The sequence below is a fragment of the Ranitomeya variabilis genome, chromosome 6, assembly GCF_051348905.1.
Source record: "Ranitomeya variabilis isolate aRanVar5 chromosome 6, aRanVar5.hap1, whole genome shotgun sequence".
Lineage (NCBI taxonomy): Eukaryota > Metazoa > Chordata > Amphibia > Anura > Dendrobatidae > Ranitomeya > Ranitomeya variabilis.
The window spans coordinates 75,824,703-75,848,571 of NC_135237.1; the positions used below are offsets into that span (position 1 = coordinate 75,824,703).

General features: G+C 43.1%; 1 protein-coding gene across 1 annotated transcript in view; it reads left to right on the plus strand.

The window, feature by feature from the left end:
- The window catches only part of ACVR2B (activin A receptor type 2B), a 197,071-nt gene that overhangs the window by 127,975 nt on the left and 45,227 nt on the right, over positions 1 to 23,869 (plus strand). Inside the window, exons 2-4 of the mRNA XM_077268673.1 lie at positions 4,172 to 4,379; positions 17,685 to 17,782; positions 23,514 to 23,668. Of these exons, the coding sequence (XP_077124788.1) occupies positions 4,172 to 4,379; positions 17,685 to 17,782; positions 23,514 to 23,668 (461 nt within the window). The remainder of the gene's footprint in view (positions 1 to 4,171; positions 4,380 to 17,684; positions 17,783 to 23,513; positions 23,669 to 23,869) is intronic.

Genomic DNA, 23,869 nt, shown 5'->3' on the forward strand with positions numbered 1-23,869 from the left:
ATGTATGATTGAGTCGGAATCGGAGAAATTGAGAATTCTTGAGTCGAAGGTCTGGCTTACCGACTCCACAGCTCTGATTCCAACCTATACCAGAGGGGTGTACTTGTGATGAACTAAAGTTAAGATGATGGTTACAACTTTGGGCTTCTTTCTTTCTTTTTTTATTTTTTTGGATACCGACTTCCGATGGTAATTGTTCTGCCCCTGAATGATTTGTTACCGGACACATCTCTGCCTGATTATAAGTAGTAGCTCTCGGGTGAATACAATTTCAGCAGGCTTTCCCTACCTCATCTGAGAACAGTATGATGTAGGAGCAGAGACCCCGATTCTAACTATGTATCACAGTTTACTGAGTGCTGAAGTTTTGATGAAAATTGTTTTTTCTGCTGCAGATTTAGCAGCTCTCTCAATGCTGAGCTCTGTATAACCCCACCCTCACCACTCATGGGCAGCTTTCTGTGTACACTGTGCATAGGCAGAAAGCTGCCAATCAGTGATGGGGGAATGGTGGGATTGTCTGGCAGCAGGCTAAGTAGTCCGCTGCTGATAATCTCCTGGTGTGAAGTTTTCATATAATCACTTATCGAGCCCAGTAAGTGACACATCACTTGAATCTTGGTCTTTACCCCTACTCTATGCTGCTAAGACTAGGTAGCCAAAACCCGAAGACAGATTTCCTTTAACTTATAGATTCTTATGAGTGTCTTCTTCAGCCGTATGCTTGTCTTTACATCAATACAGAATGAGCGGTAACATTAAGGTAAACTTTTAGAAGTTTCTAGGCTTCCTTTACATCTCTGTTGAAGGCTATGCTATGATTCTCCATGTCACGTTCTGTCAACAACAATTAAAAACTACTTTCACTACTTTCAAGACCACACTCGCCACAGCTAAACAAACCTACTTCTCATCTCTCATATCCTCCCTGTCTCACAACCCTAAACACTTATTCAACACCTTCAATTCTCTCCTCCGTCCCCCAGCACCTCCTCCCTCCCCACTTATCTCCGCTGAAGACTTTGCCTCATTCTTCAAGCAGAAGATTGATAGCATCAGAGACAGTTTTGGTCAACAAGCCCCAGAGCACTTCCTTCCGACTTCCCTGCCCTCCACCTCCAAAACCAACTTCTCCACCATTACAGAAGATCAACTCTCCACTCTACTCTCAAGATCGCATCTCACCACCTGTGTGCTTGACCCGCTCCCATCCCACCTCATCCCAAACCTCACCACAGTCTTAATCCCAACCCTAACCCATCTCTTCAACCTATCACTAACAACTGGTGTTTTCCCCTCAAGCTTTAAACATGCCTCCATCACACCTATCCTCAAAAAGCCCTCTCTTGACCTATCCTCTGTATCTAGCTATCGCCCTATATCACTTCTCCCTTATGCCTCCAAACTACTGGAACAACACGTTTACCTTGAACTGTCCTCCCATCTCTCTTCTTGCTCCCTCTTTGACCGCTTACAATCTGGCTTCCGGTCACACCATTCCACTGAAACTGCCCTAACTAAGGTCACCAACGACCTCTTAACTGCCAAGAGCAAGCGACACTACTCTGTCTTCCTCGACCTGTCGGCTGCCTTTGACACAGTGGACCATTCCCTATTATTACAGACTCTCTCATCCCTTGGCATCACAGACTTGGCCCTATCCTGGATCTCATCACACCTAACAGACCTGACATTCAGTGTCTCCCACTCACACACCACCTCCTCACCTTGCCCCCTATCTGTCGGAGTCCCACAAGGTTCAGTCCTTGGGCCTCTGCTCCTCTCCATTTACACCTTTGGCCTGGGACAGCTCATAGAATCTCATGGCTTTCAGTATCCCCTCTATGCTGATGACACACAGATCTACATCTCTGGACCAGACATCACCTCCCTACTAACCAGAATCCCTCAATGTCTGTCCACTATTTCATCCTTCTTCTCCGCTAGATTTCTGAAACTTAACATGGACAAAACAGAATTCATCATCTTTCCCCCATCTCACGCGACCCCCCCAACGAACCTAACAATTACAGTAAATGGCTGCCCACTCTCCCCAGTCCCACAAGCTCGCTGCCTCGGGGTAATCCTTGACGCTGATCTCTCCTTCAAACCACATATCCAAGCACTTTCCAGTTCCTGCCGACTTCAACTCAAAAATATTTCACGTATCTGTTGATTCCTCAACCAAGAATCTGCAAAAACCCTAGTCCATGCCCTCATCATCTCTCGCCTTGACTACTGCAACCTCCTGCTCTGTGGCCTCCCCTTGAACATTCTCGCACCCCTCCAATCTATTCTAAACTCTGCTGCCCGACTAATCCACCTGTCCCCCTGCTATTCCCCGGCCTCTCCCCTCTGTCAATCCCTTCACTGGCTCCCCATTGCCCAGAGACTCCAGTACAAAACCCTAACCGTGATTGTACAAAGCCATCCACAACCTGGCTCCTCCATACATCTGTGACCTCGTCTCCCGGTACTTACCTACACGCAACCTCCGATCCTCACAAGATCTCCTTCTCTAGTCCCCTCTTATCTCCTCTTCCCACAATTGTATACAAGATTTCTCTCGCGTATCACCCCTACTCTGGAACTCTCTGCCACAACACATCAGACTCTCGCCTACCATCGAAATCTTCAAAAAGAACCTGAAGACCCACCTCTTCCGACAAGCCTACAACCTGCAGTAACCACCGATCGACCAAACCGCTGCATGACCAGCTCTATCCTCACCTACTGTATTCTCACCCATCCCTTGTAGATTGTGAGCCTTCGCGGGCAGGGTCCTCACTCCTCCTGTACCAGTTATGACTTGTATTGTTTAAGATTATTGAACTTGTTTTTATTATGTATACCCCTCCTCACATGTAAAGCGCCATGGAATAAATGGCGCTATAACAATAAATAATAATAATAAAAACTAGATATTAAAAAAAAAAAAAAGATGATGGTCACCGTGGCTGAAACCTAATAAAGCCTTTTCCTTAAGGTACTGTTAGTATGTGTCATGTGGCATAGCCTAAAGCCCGACATACACAATGGACTGCTTTTGGACAACAGTCATCTCGGCTGACTTTCCCATACACACCAGTACTCGTTTGGCTGAACATTACGGTGTTCTTTGAGACTTCTGTTGCCAGACATGGTTGGTGGTGACATATCAGACAATATATTTGGCTGTCTATAATAGGACATGCTGGATCGGTATTTCCCCTGGCAACTAATTTACCGCCGCTCCCATACATATTAATTTCAATGCCGAACCCATTGATAGTGGTGGTTTCGGCCAACGTTACTCTGTGTATGGAGGGGCTTAAGAATTTCTGTACAATCTCTAAAGCTGGTCAAGCTGGCTCTCATTAGTTAGCCGTCAGATAACCAATGTTTCAGCCAACAACCGCATCTTCCAACTCTCCCGATTATCGGTTCTGCCGGGCATTCCTACTTCCTCTATAAGCTGCTTATCTTCTCTCTTGACCAAAGGATCTGACAATTGAATTCCACTTACCCTATCCTTTTGTCCACCAAAACATTCAAGGGTCGGCCAATCCCATTGGAATCGGCGGGTTCACTTGACCTTTATCTAATGTGTAACTGTTTGGAACCTATACCACATTAAGCCTAGTTACTACTAGACATATCTGAAAAAGGCTTGTAGGCTAAGCAGACATCTTAGTTTTATGCTTCTAGGTGTGTAACAATACTGTTTTTTGTCGGCACAGGCTTTATTGTTGTTTTTTGTCACTTTTGAGGTGCTAGCTTCCATTTTTTAGCTTACACAATTTTTTCAGTTCACAAAAAAATATTTTAAGACTCCACACGATCATAAAATGTCATCTTTAAAAACAATGGAGCAGTTATTACTTTCTATCCGTTTTTGTTGGACACTGACATAGTTGCGTTCCTCACTGCCGCCATTATGGTTAATAAGCAATTAGTATGCCTTTTAAAGTGTTTCTATAGGTTAATGAAGCAGGAGCGATCTTGTCACCACTCAGGTTATTTTATTGGTTTGATGCCGGTTTTTCTCCATTGCCCACGGGGGCCTCTTTCTACAATGCAAATATTTATAGGGAATAGTATGCAGACTGTCTAAAAGATAAAGTAATGTACACACGAATGTAATTGCACCCAGAAGCAGGTATTTAACTCCACGATGATTTTCGTTTCTTAGGGTATGCTCACAACGAAGAGGACCCTCGTGAATGCATTTATTATAATGTCAACTGGGAGATCGAGAAAACAAACCAGAGTGGGGTGGAGCGGTGCGATGGTGAGAAGGACAAACGGCTTCACTGCTACGCATCCTGGAGGAATAATTCTGGTTTCATCGAACTTGTGAAGAAAGGATGTTGGTTAGATGACTTCAACTGCTACGACCGGTAAGTTGATGGCTATATCTGCTATTATTTGCCTACCGACTCTCTTCTTAGTAGTTATATTAAGCTTTTGACTTCTCATTATCCACCATGGAACAACATTTTAAGCTTATCTAGTTATTGAGTATGGGCCCTACAATGACTACTTCTATTCCCTGCAGGCGACAATGTTGATCAATTCCAGTTGATCGGATCATTCCGTATTTTGGTTTACTTCAATCGTGGTCAGCAAAGCTTATCATGGCGACGTTGGTCTTCATTAAATGGCTCCACATGACAAGTGGTAGACGAATGCCGTGTGATGGTGATGGGTGTAGACCCATTGAGCCACTGCAGGGCCATAACGGAGTAACTACCTGGTCTTCACTAGAGACTTGGATGGTGAGGATTGGCTTGGGCCATTAGTGTAGCCACCATGTGTAATTCCAGGGCAGTTCCTGGATCTGCATCAGCTGACCAAATGGTCAGGGGGCGCAAAAGGTGTAAACAGAGACGTGATCAGAAAGTTTAAAGTCAGGGCAGGCAGCACAGGTTCAAAATATGAAGCCGGGGTCAGACAAAATGAGGAAACAAGCAAGGTTGGTAACAGGAGAGACAAACTGTAATGCACCTAAACTGAATACTAGAGATGTACTGCACTAGGAACCTAAGTTAAGGCAAGATGTGGAGGGAGGATAAATCCCCCTGCTGGCAGGGGATAGGCCAGAGAAGCAGAACTTTGCAGGACACAGTGGGTTAAATTCCTGCAGAGTCTGGCCGTGCCTTCCTATAGGCAGAAGGATACAGCAGGAAGATACAGCAGTGCTGGGAGTGCTGCAAAAGGCAACTCGGAGAGATGGTGTAACACGGAGAGGAGCAGAGCGGAAACTCAGTGAGTAGGATGGCGCTCACTAACAGTGCGAGTCACCAGCGTGACACGCCGCTCATATGAATATACCTTCTGGTGGCCTTACATCAGGATCAATAGGGCCAAAATGTCAGCCGATTAGTTGTTCGCTCTAGATATATTTTTCCCCTAAAATGGGTAAAAATAATTCAGTAGTTGATGCACTGGACAGCATAGTGACAATGAAGGTTATTATTACAGCTTTAACAATGGTGGGTTCACCCGGCGTCATAAGGAATTTCAGCAGCAACATTGAACATTCAGTTGCACTCCATCACTGAGTGGTAGACGGGGGGCACCCCAGTGTTCATGAGAATAAACTTCACTGCACACTTCTGAGCTCATGCAGTCGTGACTGTATTAGTACAGCAGGAACATCACATGGACGAGGGGGACTATTTCAGGTGGCAAAGGGACATTTCAACTCTACCGCGTCTTCATAAAAATACCGCAACATCAGTGTAATAAGTATCAGGGCTGGTGGAATAAGCGCTGGGCACCGCCGAGTGGGAGCCAGCTAAATTCTTCACAATTGCAGGAATCCGGAATCTTGCGGTGACGATCCTCTTCATTTTCATAGTTAATCAGCAATACAATGATGGAAGAAGAACTGGAAAACCGAAATGGTGTCGTTTCTACTAAATGGCTGCACATGGGCTACAACATATCGTACCGATGTGTTTCATCTCTCTATATTGCAGCATTAGTGCACTAAATGCTAATTATGTTTTATCACCTCCCACACATCGGGAAGTTATTACGATGACGTGACAGCTGTTTGCATACTAAAACACGAGCTTACATGCTAATTATGTTGTATCATACTGCTGCTATTATTCTGTGTTCTGTAAATTAGTCAGCAGATAATTACAATATTACCACAGTCCTGATCGCACAAAGCCCCATTAAGGTGGACAATGGGGGCCCCATACTTATTGTTTGGATTTTTCAATTTAAAGGGAAAATATCAACCCAACTTAAATCTGGAAATGAATGAGCGCCTCGTCTATACTCGGGGAGGGAGAACAGACGTCAGTCCCCTCCTAGCTGTCACCATCAGGACTGATTGGGGGTAGGGAGGGGGGGCTCAGGTTGATTCACTACCATTTTATGCCATGGAGATGAGACATGCTATGGCCATTAGTTCAGAATATACCAGTAAGAAACGGGATGGTGGAAACAAGGATCCTTTTTGGGGAATTATGTCACATGGACGGCACGGTGGCTCAGTGGTAAGCCCCAATGGAGGCAAAGATGATGTCTGTAAATCACTGTGGAGTTAACGAAGTCATATAAGCGAATAAAATGAAAGATTAAAAAACATTTGAGAGGAAAGAATCATTGGAAAGACTGTCGCATACTTGCGGTCACATGTGGCTGCTGCTCACAGCGTGCAGTGTGAGCAATGTGAGGAGTCATAGAGGACTGCAGACTGGTGATATAACACTGGACAACCCCTTTAACGTTGCGCTGCGATCTGGTTCTAAACCCTCATGATGTCTGACTTTGCCATGTGAAAATTAGTTGTAGCTGATTAGTAATTCTAATAAAAAAATAAAAAATTTAGCAAAATGTCATCTAAAATTTCTTACTTTCTTGCAAAAAGAGCTCATACTGATATTTCAGTGGGGGGAAAAAAAGTCTTAAAAGGGTTGTTCAGCTTTAAGGCCAATTTTTTTTCTTACTTAAAGGGAATCTGTCATCAGGTTTTTGCTGCCTAATCTGAGAGCAGCGTAATGTAGATGAACAGAAGCTGAATGTAACGATGTACCACATAACACATCTTTTTCAGACTGACGCACACCACGTTTTGTGGAGGAAGAAGAAAAAAAAAAATATATATATATATACTAGCTGTTTCCAGCCAGCTAACTCTCGGCACGCTCATTGCTATCTAATTAACGCTGCTGGTGATTATGCAATTAAATGTACGTTTACCTTGGCTGAAGTGGTTGAATTACATAGAAAGGAAGTGCTGCGTGTGGTAATGTGGGGGGGAGGAGCCTCGTGTGGCAATGTGTGGGGACGGAGCCTCGTGTGGTAATGTGGGGGGAGGAGCTTCGTGTGATAATGTGTGGGGATGGAGCCTCGTGTGGTAATGTGGGGGGAGGAGCTTCGTGTGGTAATGTGTGGAGACGCAGCCTCGTGTGGTAATGTGTGATGACGCAGCCTCGTGTGGTAATGTGTGGGGACGGAGCCTTGTGTGCTTATGTGTGGGGACGGAGCCTCATGTGGTAATGTGTGGGGACGGAGCCTCGTGTGGTAATGTGGGGGGACGGAGCCTCGTGGGTAATGTGGGGGCGGGATTATCTGTGGTAATGTGGTGGGGGGCGGGATTATGTGTGGTGATGTGGTAGAGGGGTGGGATTATCTGTGGTAATGTGGTGGGGGGCGGGATTATGTGTGGTGATTATTATGTGCGGTGATTAGGTGGGGGGCGGGATTATGTGTAGTGATGTGGGGGGTGGGATTATGTGTGGTAATGTCGTGGGGGGCGGGATTATGTGTGGTGATGTGGTGGGGGCGGGATTGTGTGGAGATGTGGGAGGCGGGATTTTGGGTGGTAATGGGGTGGGGGGGATTATGTGTGATGTGTTGGGGGGCAGGATTATGTGTGGTGATGTGTTTTGGGGGGGCGGGATTGTGTGGTGATGTGGGGGGCGGAATTGTGTTAATGGGGTGGGGGGCGGGATTGTGTGTGGGGATGAGGTGGGGTGGAGCTTCTGTGCAGGGGGCGGGATTAGCGAGTGTGATGTGAGAGGAGGCATTATGTGTGGTGATGTGGTGGGGGGCGGGATTATGTGTGGTAATGTGGTGGGGGGGGCGGAATTGCGTGTGGTAATGTGGGGGGCAGGATTTTGTGTGGTGATAAGGTGGGGGGCGGAGCTGCTGTGCAGGGGGCGGGATTAGCGAGTAATCACGATGAGAGATATATATATATATATATATATATATATATATATATATATATATATATATATATATATATATATATATATATATATATATATACACACACTCACTGGCCACTTTATTAGGTACACCTGTCCAACTTCTTGTTAACACTTAATTTCTAATCAGCCAATCACATGGCGGCAACTCAGTGCATTTAGGCATGTAGACATGGTCAAGACAATCTCCTGCAGTTCAAACCGAGCATCAGTATGGGGAAGAAAGGTGATTTGAGTGCCTTTGAACGTGGCATGGTTGTTGGTGCCAGAAGGGCTGGTCTGAGTATTTCAGAAACTGCTGATCTACTGGGATTTTCACGCACAACCATCTCTAGGGTTTACAGAGAATGGTCCGAAAAAGAAAAAAAATCCAGTGAGCGGCAGTTCTGTGGGCGGAAATGCCTTGTTGATGCCAGAGGTCAGAGGAGAATGGGCAGACTGGTTCGAGCTGATAGAAAGGCAACAGTGACTCAAATCGCCACCCGTTACAACCAAGGTAGGCCTAAGAGCATCTCTGAATGCACAGTGCGTCGAACTTTGAGGCAGATGGGCTACAGCAGCAGAAGACCACACCGGGTACCACTCCTTTCAGCTAAGAACAGGAAACTGAGGCTACAATTTGTACAAGCTCATCGAAATTGGACAGTAGAAGATTGGAAAAACGTTGCTTGGTCTGATGAGTCTCGATTTCTGCTGCGACATTCGGATGGTAGGGTCAGAATTTGGCGTAAACAACATGAAAGCATGGATCCATCCTGCCTTGTATGGAGCATCTTTGGGATGTGCAGCCGACAAATCTGCGGCAACTGTGTGATGCCATCATGTCAATATGGACCAAAATCTCTGAGGAATGCTTCCAGCACCTTGTTGAATCTATGCCACGAAGAATTGAGGCAGTTCTGAAGGCAAAAGGGGGTCCAACCCGTTACTAGCATGGTGTACCTAATAAAGTGGCCGGTGAGTGTATATACACAGATATATATATATATATATATATATATATATATATATATATATATATATATATATATATATATATATATATATATATATATATATATATATATACACAGAGCACAGACCAAAAGTTTAGACACACCTCATTTTTAAAAATTTTCTGTATTTTCATGACTATGAAAATTGTACATTCAGGCTGAAGGCATCAAAACTTTGAATTAACACATGTGGAATTATATACTTAAAAAAGTGTGAAACAACTGAAATTATGTCTTATATTCTAGGTTCTTCAAAGTAGCCAACTTTTGCTTTGATGACTGCTTTGCAAACTCTTGGCATTCTCTTGATGAGCTTCAAGAGGTAGTCACCGGGAATGGTTTTCACTTCACAGGTGTGCCCTGTCAGGTTTAATAAGTGGGATTTCTTGCCTTATAAATGGGGTTGGGACCATCAGTTGTGTTGTGCAGAAGTCTGGTGGATACACAGCTGATAGTCCTACTGAACAGACGGTTAGAATTAGTATTATGACAAGAAAAAAGCAGAGAAGTAAAGAAAAACGAGTGGCCATCATTACTTTAAGAAATGAAGGTCAGTCAGTCTGAAAAAATGGGAAAACTTTGAAAGTGTCTCCAAGTGCAGTGGCAAAAACCATCAAGCGCTACAAAGAAACTGGCTCACATGAGGACCGCCCCAGGAAAGGAAGACCAAGGGAGGGTCACCTCTGCTTCTGAGGATAAATGTATCCGAGTCACCAGCCTCAGAAATCGCAGGTTAACAGCAGCTCAGATTAGAGACCAGGTCAATGCCACACAGCGTTCTAGCAGCAGACACATCTCTGCAACAACTGTTAAGAGGAGACTTTGTGCAGCAGGCCTTCATGGTAAAATAGCTGCTAGGAAACCACTGCTAAGGACAGGCAACAAGCAGAAGAGACTTGCTTGGGCTAAAGAACACAAGGAATGGACATTAGACCAGTGGAAATCTGTGCTTTGGTCTGATGAGTCCAAATTTGAGATCTTTGGTTCCAACCACCGTGTCTTTGTGCGATGCAAAAAAGGTGAACGGATGGACTCTACATGCCTGGTTCCCACCGTGAAGCATGGAGGAGGAGGTGTGATGGTGTGGGGGTTCTTTGCTGGTGACACTGTTGGGAGTTATTCAAAATTGAAGGCATACTGAACCAGCATGGCTACCATAGCATCTTGCAGCGGCATGCTATTAGAATCCGGTTTGCGTTTATTTGGACCATCATTTATTTTTCAACAGGACAATGACCCCAAACACACCTCCAGGCTGTGTAAGGGCTATTTGACCAAGAAGGAGAGTGATGGGGTGCTACGCCAGATGACCTGGCCTCCACAGTCACCAGACCTGAACCCAATCGAGATGGTTTGGGGTGAGCTGGACCACAGAGTGAAGGCAAAAGGGCCAACAAGTGCTAAGCATCTCTGGGAACTCCTTCAAGATTGTTGGAAGACCATTCCCAGTGACTACCTCTTGAAGCTCATCAATAGAATGTCAAGAGTGTGCAAAGCAGTCATCTAAGCAAAAGGTGGCTACTTTGAAGAACCTAGAATGTAAGACATACTTAAAAAAGTGTGAAACAACTGAAATTATGTAATTCCACATGTGTTAATTCATAGTTTTGATGCCTTCAGTGTGAATGTACAATTTTCATAGTTATGAAAATACAGAAAAATCGAGGATGTGTCCAAACTTTTGGTCTGTACTATGTGTCTGTGTACATATGTATGTATATATGTGTGTGTATATATGTGTGTGTGTAATATATATATATATATATATATATATATATATATATATATATATATATATATATATATATATATATATATATATACACACAAAGTCAGATTTTTACGGTAGCATCCCTGGGAAGGGAGCGGTGTGATGGAGTGGGGTCACAGGAGGCAGCATCGCTACTGCTGGAGGCAGTAGGAGTGGGGAGATGCTACCTGCCCCTTGCTTGGAGGAGGGGGTGTCCTGTGCTTACATAAAATATCGTCTGGTGAGCAGAGTCCCATTCATATTTATTTCCCTGCAGTGGGCCTCAGTAAAATGGCCGATATCTCGGCAGCCCCGGGACACCCCTTCCACGGGGCTCGCAGCATCGCCACACTCCTGATGCCGCCGCGGCCCCCTGCAGCAGCTACTCTGACCTATTCTGTGACCCTGCTCCACCGCAGGTGGTAAGGTACAATTGGATTATCAGTTGCATCCCCATTTTCCTCCCAAATTTTGGGGAAAAAAGTTGCATCTTATAATCTGAACAATACAGTGGTTTACGTAGGTGAGGCCGTGCTGATAAAATCAGAGCTTTTATATTTGGAATGAAGCAGAGCTGAGATAGCTAACCCTCACCCATACCAGGCTGTCATTATACAAAGTCCATAGACAGTGAGGTGCTTAGTTGCTGGACTAGTCCAGAAATTTTGATCTGTTAGTGATTCACACTCAACTCCATGTCAACTGGCTGCAAGTGAGATTTAGTTATTGCCAACACCTGTTAGGTGCCACAGGTAAGTTACAGGTGCTGTTAATTACACAAATTAGAGAAGCATCACATGATTTTTTGTGACAGTGCCAATACTTTTGTCCACCCCCTTTTTATGTTTGGTGGGGAATTATATCCAATTTGACTTTAGGACAATTCTTTTTGTGTTTTTTCATTTAAGACAAATTAAATGAAGATAATAATAACAAAGAATTTGTGATTGCAATCATTTTCAGGAAGAAACTGAGTATTATCTGACCGAATTGCAGGGGTGTCAATACTTTTGGCCACAACTGTAGCAAAAACCTGCTGACAGATTCCTTTTAAATACATGCAGTTGAGGCAAGAAATCATTTTTGCAATTGGGAGTCTTGCCTTCTTTAGCTGCTGTATTACACTTTGTATTGCTGAATGCAGAATGATATTTAACTAGGTCGGCCGCATTATCTTTATTTTAACAGATGTGTTGGGGACATGATTTGTGGCACTTACTATTATATCAGTATGACAGGTTTTCCTCCTGCTCTTCTTACTGCACTTATCTCCAGTCCATACAATGGCTGCCGGCAGAGGAACATGTGACCAGACCACTCAGTTTTCCTCCAATGGAAAAGCAGTTTTTTCATGTGAGGTTTTCTATTGGAAGAGGCTGATGACAGGTCTGGTCACATGCTCCTCCACCAGTAGCCATTGTATGGATTGGAACTCTTTGCAGTCTCTGAATAAAGTGTTGCCTTGTTTTTTTTCTTTAATCACAACCACAGCCCCTTTTTTAAGATCTAGAGATTTTTCTGTCTTAATGGATCCATACACCACATGATCCATACACTCAACATCCAATACTCCTGACTCAGCGGATTTCTCACTTCTTGCCTTTTATAGCTCCCCCCCCCCCCCCCCGTATTGTGTTCTGCCATCAGTCTTTCAATGTAGACCAAGTTTTGCACATGGAAAAATAATAATTGTAAAGACGAACAAACAGGGATCCGTTTGTTATAGGGTTGGATACCCTGCATCGCTCTGGTCCTGGTCCCTTTATCACCTTTTCAGCGTTATCTGAAAGTGTGAATCGCGGTATTTCACAGCAGTTTATCATGTGTTTTATGAGATTTGAAGCTGTGCTCTTCCCCATGAGACCAGCCTGCTCCATGTTATAATTATTTCTTCCCTTCTCCTTACATACTCGGCTGAAAACCACATGACTCTATCAATAAATCTCCCTGGAAGCCGGGTCCCCATGTTTCTGACAACTGCTCTCTAGAGTGCCCCGTAAACATGACATATTCTTGTCGAATTATCTTTTTTTTTTCTGAAATGGCATTGTCACTAGTGGACACACTCATTCCAGTTATTAGACGTAGCGCCATGTTATATAAGTGTGCTCCGATTTGAATTAATCTGCTCTTTGCATTATACAGGAAAGATATTTATTTTGGTACCGTGTTAGCCAGTAGACAGAAAAATATTCAGAATTGAGAGTCCTCCGTGGTTGATACCTTTTTTCAGTTAGCCATTAAAAGGTATCAACCACCGAGGACTCTCAATTCTGAATATTTTTCTGTGCATTATAGTGAGTCTCAAACCGGCTTGACAAAGGTCCAAAATATTCTTTGTCTTCCGCCACGCCACTCATATTTATGTTGCTGTCATTGGTGCTTCTGGAGTCGATCCACACACATGACAGTGTGGCAAACACTGGATGTTCTGGCCCGCCATTCAAGTGAATGAGATTCTGGTTTGTGCTCGAGTACTGTTCTAGTACCCAAACCAAACCTTTTGTAAACTGCTTGCCGAACATCCAGGGGTCCGCTCATCTCCACTTATAATGTATACCAGTGTATATTATTTTTGCAATGTTCAAACCTCAAACCCCTCCTCTCCCCCCCCTTTTTTTTTAACATGCACATGAAAGCTCCTTTAAGCTGTGAGACTGTAGTTTTACTAAATGACTGATGTTTGGAATTTGCATTTGCAAAATGTCTAACCACATATATAAATGGCGTGATCATACAGACTGGGATTTGTGTCTGGGATCCTGTGAGATGCCGGTAGCTCACATGTGCTGCCGATGAGATAAGCATTGCCTGCACTGAAGTTTTTGTCTCGAACAGTAAATATCTGCCATCAGCCAGATGAAACGGGATAAAAAAGAAATGGACTTCAAATAACGATCCTGTATAGAGGGAAGAAACCACATCAGACGCTGTGCAGACACCCAGCCACTAAAGCAGATTGTTCCCTTGGATAATGCGCTGTGGGTTTATCTGTACATACACTGTGTATTCCTTTACATTTATATATGTACATTCTGTGTATATACCTTTACATTTATATTTGTGCATACTGTGTGTATATCTTTACATATGTATACGTGCTTGTCACTAAATTAGAATATAATCAGAAAGTTAATTTATTTCAGTTTTTCAATACAAAAAGTGAAACTCATATAGTCATTACAAACAGACTGATCTATTTCAGGTGTTTATTTCTGTTAATGTTGATGATTATGGCTTACAGCCAATGAAAACCCAAAAGTCATTATCTCAGTAAATTAGAATAAATAACCAAAAACACCTGCAAAGGCTTCCTAAGCGTTTAAAAAGGCCCCTTAGTCTGTTTCAGTAGCTCCACAATCATGGGAAAGACTGCTGACTTGACAGATACCCAGAAGACAGTCAATGACACACTCCACAAGGAGGGTAAGCCACAAAATGTTATTGCTACAGAAGCTGGCACTTCACAGAGTGCTGTTTCAAAGCATATTAATGGAAAGTTGAGTGGAAGGAAAAAGTGTGGTAGAAAAAGGTGCACAAGCAACCGGGATAACCGCAGCCTTGAAAGGATTGTTAAGAAAAGGCCATTCAAAAATTTAGGGGAGATTCACAAGGAGTGGACTGCTGTTGGAGTCATTGCTTCAAGAGCCACCACACACAGACGTATCCAGGACATGGGCTACAAGTGTCGCATTCCTTGTGTCAAGCCACTCATGACCAATAGACAACACCAGGAGCGTCTTACCTGGGCCAAAGAGAAAATGAACTGGACTGTTGCTCAGTGGTCCAAGGTGTTGTTTCCAGGTGAAAGTAAATTTTGCATTTCATTTGTAAATCAAGGTCCCAGAGTCTGGAGGAAGAGTGGAGAGTCCACAATCCAAACTGCTTGAGATCTAGTGTGAAGTTTTCACAATCAGTGATGGTTTGGGGAGCCATGTCATCTGCTGGTGTAGGTCCACTGTGTTTTATCAAGACCAAAGTCAGCGCTGCCATCTACCAGGAAATTTTAGAGCACTGCATGCTTCCCTCTGCCGACAAGCTTTTTGGAGATGGAAATTTCATTCTCCAGCAGAACTTGGCACCTGTCCACAATGTCAAAAGTACCAATACCTGGTTTACAAATAACAGTATCACTGTGCTTGATTGGTCAGCCAACTCACCTGACTTTAGCCCCATAGAGAATCTATGGGGTATTGTCAAGAGAAAGATGAGACACCAGACCCCACAATGCAGACGAGCTGAGGGCTTCTATCAAAGCAACCTGGGCTTCCATAACACCTCAGCAGTGCCACAGACTGACCGCCTCCATGCCATGCCCTATTGATGCAGTAATTGATGCAAAAGGAACCCAGACCAAATATTGAGTGCATTTACTGAACATATATTTCAGTAGGCCAACATTTTGTATTTTAAAATCATTTCAAGATGATGTTAAAAGTATTCTAATTTACTGAGATAATGACTTTTGGGTTTTCATTGGCTGTAAGCCATAATCATCAACATTAACAGAAATAAACACTTGAAATAGATCACTCTGTGTGTAATGACTCTGAGTTTCATTTTTTGTATTGAACTGAAATTAACTTTTGGATGATATTCTAATTTTGTGAGAAGCAGCTGTATCTGTACATTCATTGTGTATGCCTTTATATTCATATCTGTACATACTGTATACATTTTATACCTTTACATATATCTGTGCATACCCTCTGTATATACCATTATATTTATAGCTATATCTACACTGTGTGTATACCTTTACATATACAGTGGGGCAAAAAAGTATTTAGTCAGTCAGCAATAGTGCAAGTTCCACCACTTAAAAAGATGAGAGGCGTCTGTAATTTACATCATAGGTAGACCTCAACTATGGGAGACAAACTGAGAAATAAAAATCCAGAAAATCACATTGTCTGTTTTTTTGTCATTTTATTTGCATATTATGGTGGAAAATAAGTATTTGGTCAGAAACAAAATTTCATCTCAATACTTTGTAATATATCCTTTGTTGGCAATGACAGAGGTCAAACGTTTTCTGTAAGTCTTCACAAGGTTGCCACACACTGTTGGTGGTATGTTGGCCCATTCCTCCATGCAGATCTCCTCTAGAGCAGTGATGTTTTTGGCTTTTCTCTTGGCAACACGGACTTTCAACTCCCTCCAAAGGTTTTCTATAGGGTTGAGATCTGGAGACTGGCTAGGCCACTCCAGGACCTTGAAATGCTTCTTACGAAGCCACTCCTTCGTTGCCCTGGCGGTGTGCTTTGGATCATTGTCATGTTGAAAGACCCAGCCACGTTTCATCTTCAATGCCCTTGCTGATGGAAGGAGGTTTGCACTCAAAATCTCACGATACATGGCCCCATTCATTCTTTCATGTACCCGGATCAGTCGTCCTGGCCCCTTTGCAGAGAAACAGCCCCAAAGCATGATGTTTCCACCACCATGCTTTACAGTAGGTATGGTGTTTGATGGATGCAACTCAGTATTCTTTTTCCTCCAAACACGACAAGTTGTGTTTCTACCAAACAGTTCCAGTTTGGTTTCATCAGACCATAGGACATTCTCCCAAAACTCCTCTGGATCATCCAAATGCTCTCTAGCAAACTTCAGACGGGCCCGGACATGTACTGGCTTAAGCAGTGGGACACGTCTGGCACTGCAGGATCTGAGTCCATGGTGGCGTAGTGTGTTACTTATGGTAGGCCTTGTTACATTGGTCCCAGCTCTCTGCAGTTCATTCACTAGGTCCCCCCGCGTGGTTCTGGGATTTTTGCTCACCGTTCTTGTGATCATTCTGACCCCACGGGGTGGGATTTTGCGTGGAGCCCCAGATCGAGGGAGTTTATCAGTGGTCTTGAATGTCTTCCATTTTCTAATTATTGCTCCCACTGTTGAATTCTTCACTCCAAGCTGGTTGGCTATTGCAGATTCAGTCTTCCCAGCCTGGTGCAGGGCTACAATTTTGTTTCTGGTGTCCTTTGACAGCTCTTTGGTCTTCACCATAGTGGAGTTTGGAGTCAGACTGTTTGAGGGTGTGCACAGGTGTCTTTTTATACTGATAACAAGTTTAAACAGGTGCCATTACTACAGGTAATGAGTGGAGGAAAGAGGAGACTCTTAAGGAAGAAGTTACAGGTCTGTGAGAGCCAGAAATCTTGATTGTTGGTTTCTGACCAAATACTTATTTTCCACCATAATATGCAAATAAAATGATAAAAAAACAGACAATGTGATTTTCTGGATTTTTTTTTTCTCAGTTTGTCTCCCATAGTTGAGGTCTACCTATGATGTAAATTACAGACGCCTCTCATCTTTTTAAGTGGTGGAACTTGCACTATTGCTGACTGACTAAATACTTTTTTGCCCCACTGTATATCTGTGCATACACTGTGTGTATATACCTCCTACATGTATATCTGTAGGTGTCTGCACTGGGACTAACATTTACCAGTTCTATGTCCAAAATTTGATCATTTAGGGGTTGTCTGCATCAACAAGTAATGGGACTAGAGCCATGAAGCTGTGGTACTTACCTGTAATGTCCGCCGCCTCTCTGAACTTCCCGTCGACCTTTTGTTGTGCTGCTGTTGTGATAATGTGACATTGATGCGTGACCGCTGCAGCCGATTACTGGCTACTGCTCTACTAGCCACAAAGTGGCTGCTTTTGACTGTTTTATGGCTGCTTAGTGTTACATTTCCATGTCTTGTTGTTTATTTCTAGGCCTCAATGTGTAGCGAAGGAAGAGAACCCCCAAGTATTTTTCTGCTGTTGTGATGGGAACTATTGTAATGAGAAATTTACTCATTTGCCTGATGTGGGTAAGTTTTTGCTTTAAAATGATGGCAAATATGTTTTGGCCTATGATAATTGAGTTGTGGATCTATGGTTCAGGGACTGGAGTGAATGAAGTGCCACGCTTGCATGATGTAAAAACAGCGCCCCCAGTTGCCCGTGGCCTATATCTGCTATTGCGGCTCAGTTCCTTTCACTATGTTCACATCCAGAAGAATGTAAAATAACTTTAACCCTGATATAGTTTCCAGTTTGGGGTGTTTTATTGGAATTCAACACTTATCTTCTCTTTTTTTATGGAATTCCTAATTGTTGAAGCGTTCTAATATACATTGTTTTTCTGTCTTTTGTAAAGGTTCACACGCGGCATTTTTGTTGTAAATTTTCTGAAGGTTGAAAAAAAAAAGCTGCATACAGTGCATTTTAAATCGCGTTTTTTTTTTCTATTAATGTGAACGAGTGAAATTTTCTGAAGAAATTGATATAATGCAGATGTCTAAAAATGTGCAGTAGCTTTAAAATAAAAAAGGAAAAGGAAACACCATGTGAATGAGATTTATGACATCTCGTTCACGTTGCTGATACTGTAAAACGCAGCTGTGTTGTGTGTTTTTTTTTTTTTTTATATATATATTAGCACTAAAAACGTGTGAACATGGCCTTAGGCTAGGCTGACTTTCCCCATGTGCTCTACACACCGCTTTTTTAGGTTGCTTTTCATAAAGCAGCATCTTTGGTGGTTTTGGTCATTTTTGAGCTGCTCCAAAAGCCACCCGAAGAATGAACCTGTCACTAAAAGAATCTCGGAACAGAATGAACCTATGCACAGCAGGTCTTTTTGACATTACGGAGCATATATTCTTTTTAGTGGTGTTAAGCCTTTTTCCGGCGGATCACTCTTAAAACAAGACATTGTGTGCAATTACCCTAAAGCTTAAAAAAAAAAAAAAACACAATTCCATTGGAATCCTATTTTCTGGTTGTCTCAGGCCTTATTTTTAATGGGATTATCGAGGACTTTAATATTAATAGCCTATCCTTAGGATAGGTCGTCAATGTCTAATCGACCAGAGCACAACACCCGGCACTCTCACCAATCAGCTGTTCCCGGTGGTGGCCGCCAGAACTGCTCAGTTGCGGAGATGCACAGCTCAGTCAATGCAATAATGGCCTTGGCCGGGTGCTGCACATCCGCCCTTATTCAAAATAATAGGGGCAAATATTCCTTACCCAGCTGCAGCCACCATTGTGTTGACAGAGCTGTGCGGCTGTATAGCTGAGCAGTTCTGGCTGCTGCCAAGGGGAACAGCTGATCGGTGAGAGTGCCGGGTGTTGTACCCCTGCCGATCAGACATTGATGACCTATTCTAAGGATAGGCCTTCAGTGTTAAAATCATTGACAACCCCTTTAAGATCTCTGATTACTGTGAGTGAATAAGAACATTCCTGCTTAGACCCTGAGGCTTGTAAAGTCAACCTGGTCCTGACCCGAGTTGACAACTCTTTCCTTTCTGGAGCAATTGTCACAATGCATCAGGCAAGGTTTTGTTTCTGTAGCTCATCGATAATTGCCTGGACAACAGTAGATCCAGTCGTATTGACCTTGGACCTGTCCCAGTCTGCCCTCATGCTGCCCTTGGATGTGAACCAGGCTCTCCTCCTTTGACAACAACCAGAGATACTGAACATGTTGAGGAATTGTAACCTAGAGTAGGTTTATTAGGCCGGAGACACACTGGTGCGAGATACGGCCGAGTCTCGCTGGTTAAAAGCAAGCTGTGGCACCTGCATTCCGGAGCGGAGCGTGCGGCTCCATAGCAATACATGGAGCTGCACGCTCAGCTCCGGAATGCAGGTGCCACAGCTTGCTTTTAACCAGCGAGACTCGGCCGTCTCTCGCACCAGTGTGTCTCCGGCCTTAGTTGCAGGGTTGTTGTTTTTTTTTAATTATAAAGTATTCAACCTCAATAAATTGAAAACCCTTTTAGGAAAATTTTTGGGCTCGTTACATAGCCTCTAGGCTTTTGATATTATAGAATACTACCAAAATTACAAAGACGCCATTTATATCAAGATCCAACATTTTATAGTTTGTTTTTTTTTTCTGAGCTTGTGGAGCTGATAAAAGTGCTGCAGGTTTGTATTAATAATTGCAGGTGGCAAATGGCAAAATTATCCGGGCAGGGAACGGATCCAGGTGACGGGCGGTCGTGTCTTGTGGGGGCTTTCCTGAATATGTGAGAGCAGCACAATCTCCGCACATGTGTAATTCACTCTGTAACAAAAACTGTACTTTTCTTTCATAGCTTTTGGTTTAGGTTTTTTTTTTTTCTTTGTGTGCGATCTGTTGGAGCGAACAGATGGCACCTTGTCACCAAAGAAAAGCCATTCAATCAATAACTTTTCCATACAGAATCAAAGAGGCTTTCATTCTACGTGGTGCTGGGAATAACTGCACATCAGCACTTCTCAGGCTGAGCCCATTCTCAAAGTGACCTCCAGCAAACAAAGGAAAGTGTCTCCCATTCAGACAAGTCATGTGTCATACCGGGCAACCTTTTACTGCGGCCATCAGGAGAGGTTTAGCAGATTGCAGAGCCATTGAAAGTAAGAGTCGGGCACCTGGTTGATTCCCCCCTGCCCTCCTTTTACTTGTGAAAGATCCATAGTGAAGTACTCAGGTGTTACTAGTTTAGAAAATGTTGAGAAATTCTCCCAACATTGTTCTTCGAGAGGTTCGTGGCATGTGGATTTATGAACTAATGTGGGAACTAGTATGTATAAAAAAAAAAAAAATTTGAAAAGGGAAAAAAAAAACTTTTTTTCTTTTTTTTTTTGTCCCCCAACCATCAGTATTCCAAAGCCTGGAGCTATGAACAGGCCTTAAAGGGTTATCCCTAAAATATTAAAAACGCTCGCCCACTAACAATTTAGTGGTTTTAAATGATTGTATATCTGCATATAATGTAGCGTGAGTGTATTACTCACCACCTCTTTTTCTTGTGTGCAATTCTGTTCTTCTGCTCTTCTCAGTGACGTCACCACAAATGAGACTATCAGGTGTATTCTGCTATATACGTGAGCCAAAGTCAATGTTACAATGAAAGCCTGTGGCGCTTCGTTCTCATACTCCATATACGCATGTTGTAAAAGTCCCTTTTGGGTCACACAGACCGCAGCGTGACCTGGAGGGATCTGCAGAGCGGTGATGGCGCTCAGAAGAGCAAAAGAACAGTGGTGATCAAAGTGGTGGTAGATGAGTTTATTAATACACTCACACTACATTATAGGCCTATATACAAACATTTAAACAATACAAATGTTAGTGCGAGGGCTTCTTGAAGTTAGGATGTTGGAAACATTACTGTCCAACCATGAGGTCTTGCAATAATCCCAAGGTAGCCTGGCCTAGTAGAGCTTCATCATGAGGAGGCTCTGGAAAGCCCTCCTCCTGGGATCTAGAGCCCCGATCTTGAGACTGTTGGAACTCTCAATAGCCGATGCTGCAGCAAAAGTAAGCTGTCCAGTGGGGATGGGGGTTAACTTAATATTTTGGCAATTACCCTTTAAGATCCTCTGTTTGTGGTAAAGTAACAGCGTCACTACAGGGAAAATTAAACCTGCTTATACCAGATATAGTCATACATTGACATACGCAGCGTCTTCATATTGGTGTTCTGCAAGTATGGAAATTGACACAGAATTGAAACCGCTACACTTGGGGTTGAATTTTGATTTGATTTCCACTCAAAGATCAAAATAAAACTTACACCCAAGGTTAAAAAATTTGTTACGTTGTAGTTGCGCTTTTTTTTTTATATATATATATATGCAGCTCTGGCAAAAATTAAGAGACTACCACATCAAAACCCTGTCATGGGCAGCCCAAACTCCAGACCTGAACCCCATTGAAAACCTCTGGAATGTAATCAATAGGATGATGGATAGTCACAAGCCATCAAACAAAGAAGAACTGCTTACATTTTAGCGCCAGAAGCAGTGACAAAGACTGGTGGAAAGCATGCCCAGACGCATGAAAGCTGCGATTAAAAATCATGGTTATTCCACAAAATATGTTTTAACTCAGGAAGAGTTCAAAAATCAATTAGTATTGTTGTTTCTAATTGATTATGAACTTGTTTGATTTGCATTATTTGAGGTCTGAAAGCACTGGGGTTTTTTTTTTTTTATTTTGACCATTTCTCCTTTTCAGAAAAAAAATACAAAATTTATTGCTTGGAAATTCGGAGATATGTTGTCAGTAATTTATAGAATAAAAGAACAATTTACATTTTACTCAAAAATATACCTATAAAGAGAAAAATCAGACAAACTGAACATTTTGCAGTGGTCTCTTAATTTTTGCCAGAGCTGTTTATACAAGCAAATGACGAGTCAGCCCAGATGGGCGTCCCTGTAGGAACGGATGAGGTCTCTAAAGCTCTGTGGAATATGATGGCACTATAGAAGGACGTGGAATAAATATAATATACCCCTATCTAGGCGGATTTGGCATTCAGGACTCTGGCACTGCCCGCTGGCAGCAGGGCGGTGGAGTCGGTAAGCCAAACCTCCAACTCCTCAAATTCCATGACACCGACTCCACCAAAATGGGCCCCGACTTTGACTCCACGACTCCGACTCCACAGCTCTGACTGGCAGGAGTCATTGTGATAATTCGACTTTCCGGAAAAATATCAACATAATAAAGTGGCTGCAATATAAAACGTAACTTTAAACTTTTTTTTTTTTTCCCCATAAATGTAGGCAGTTTGTTATAACCGTAAAGCCTTTTAACCTGGAATGTATAAAATGTCTGCCTGGTTTAATCTCCGTCTTTTCCACCCATAAAGGGATAAATGTAAGCGTTGTGGACAGCTGCTTCTCTCCGGGCTGAATCCTAAGTTGTGTTATACATAATATATGGGGTGTGTGGTGGTAGTATTATCCTCGCACATAAATGTCTGCTTTGTCAGAGCTTTTCACATGCATCCCCGCAAAGCTCTCCCTGGCTCTGTAAATCCAGTTCCCTTGGTTCACTTAGAATTCAACAAATGGCCGGTCCTTCCCTCCCCCTGGATAGCAGCAGTTTTGTGGCATCGCGGTCCGGGTGAGATTGGGGCGGTGGAGTGATTTACTCTCCAGACTCTCCATGGTGCAGAACTTGCATTGCATTGTTTTGGGCCTTTTGTATGTTTTAAAGGTCCCTTGTGCTGGGCTGATGCCAGAGACACAATGCAGACTGAAATAAATCAGGGAAGCAGAAAGTCCTATTTAAGACCCAGCACACGCATTCCCTGGGAAAGGTCTGCCGTCCGGTGCTGCAGATCGCACCAGTGCCAGGCCCGGTAATCCGCCAGCCCTACTACATTAGGACATTACTAGAATTTTATCAGCGTATATAATAGAAATGATAACGATGAAAGAACCTGGGTTATTTTTTAAGTCGCCGGTGTTACATTTAGTTTATTAAAGGGCATTGCCCACTTTTACCAGTTTGCAGCTGCTCCCCGACAGATGGTAGAGCGATGTCAGCAAGGTCAGGATGGGAGATGCTCTGGAATCCTGCCGGGCAGGTGAAGACGCTGTTTATGACCCATTATTATTATATAGGGCTAATAATAACCTGGATTAATGCATGGTGGGATATTGTTCAGCCCAGTCCTTGGATTGATGGTACTATGAAGTCACACATACATGTACTGCCGCTTTTTAGCATTTCTTGATTTTAATTACATTTTTATCCCTTTTTTGCAGAAACCTTTGATCCGAAGACTCAGCAATCGTCTTCAGTGCTGAACATCCTGGTGTATTCCCTACTTCCTATTGTCGTTCTGTCTATAGCCATACTCCTGGCCTTCTGGATGTACCGCCATCGGAAGCCTCCCTATGGTCATGTTGACCTTAATGAGGTGAGTCTGACCCTCTCGAAGCTTGGGAAGACCACTCGGTGTCACCGGCATTAAGGTCTGAACTTCTCTCTTTTGACAGTAAGAAATTGAAGGCAATAGATATCCACAACTCTTCTGGATAATCCAAAGGGGAATAACGGGGCCACATCTAGTGATGAGTTTGACATAAAGCTCTTTTATTTTATTTTATTTTTTTAATTT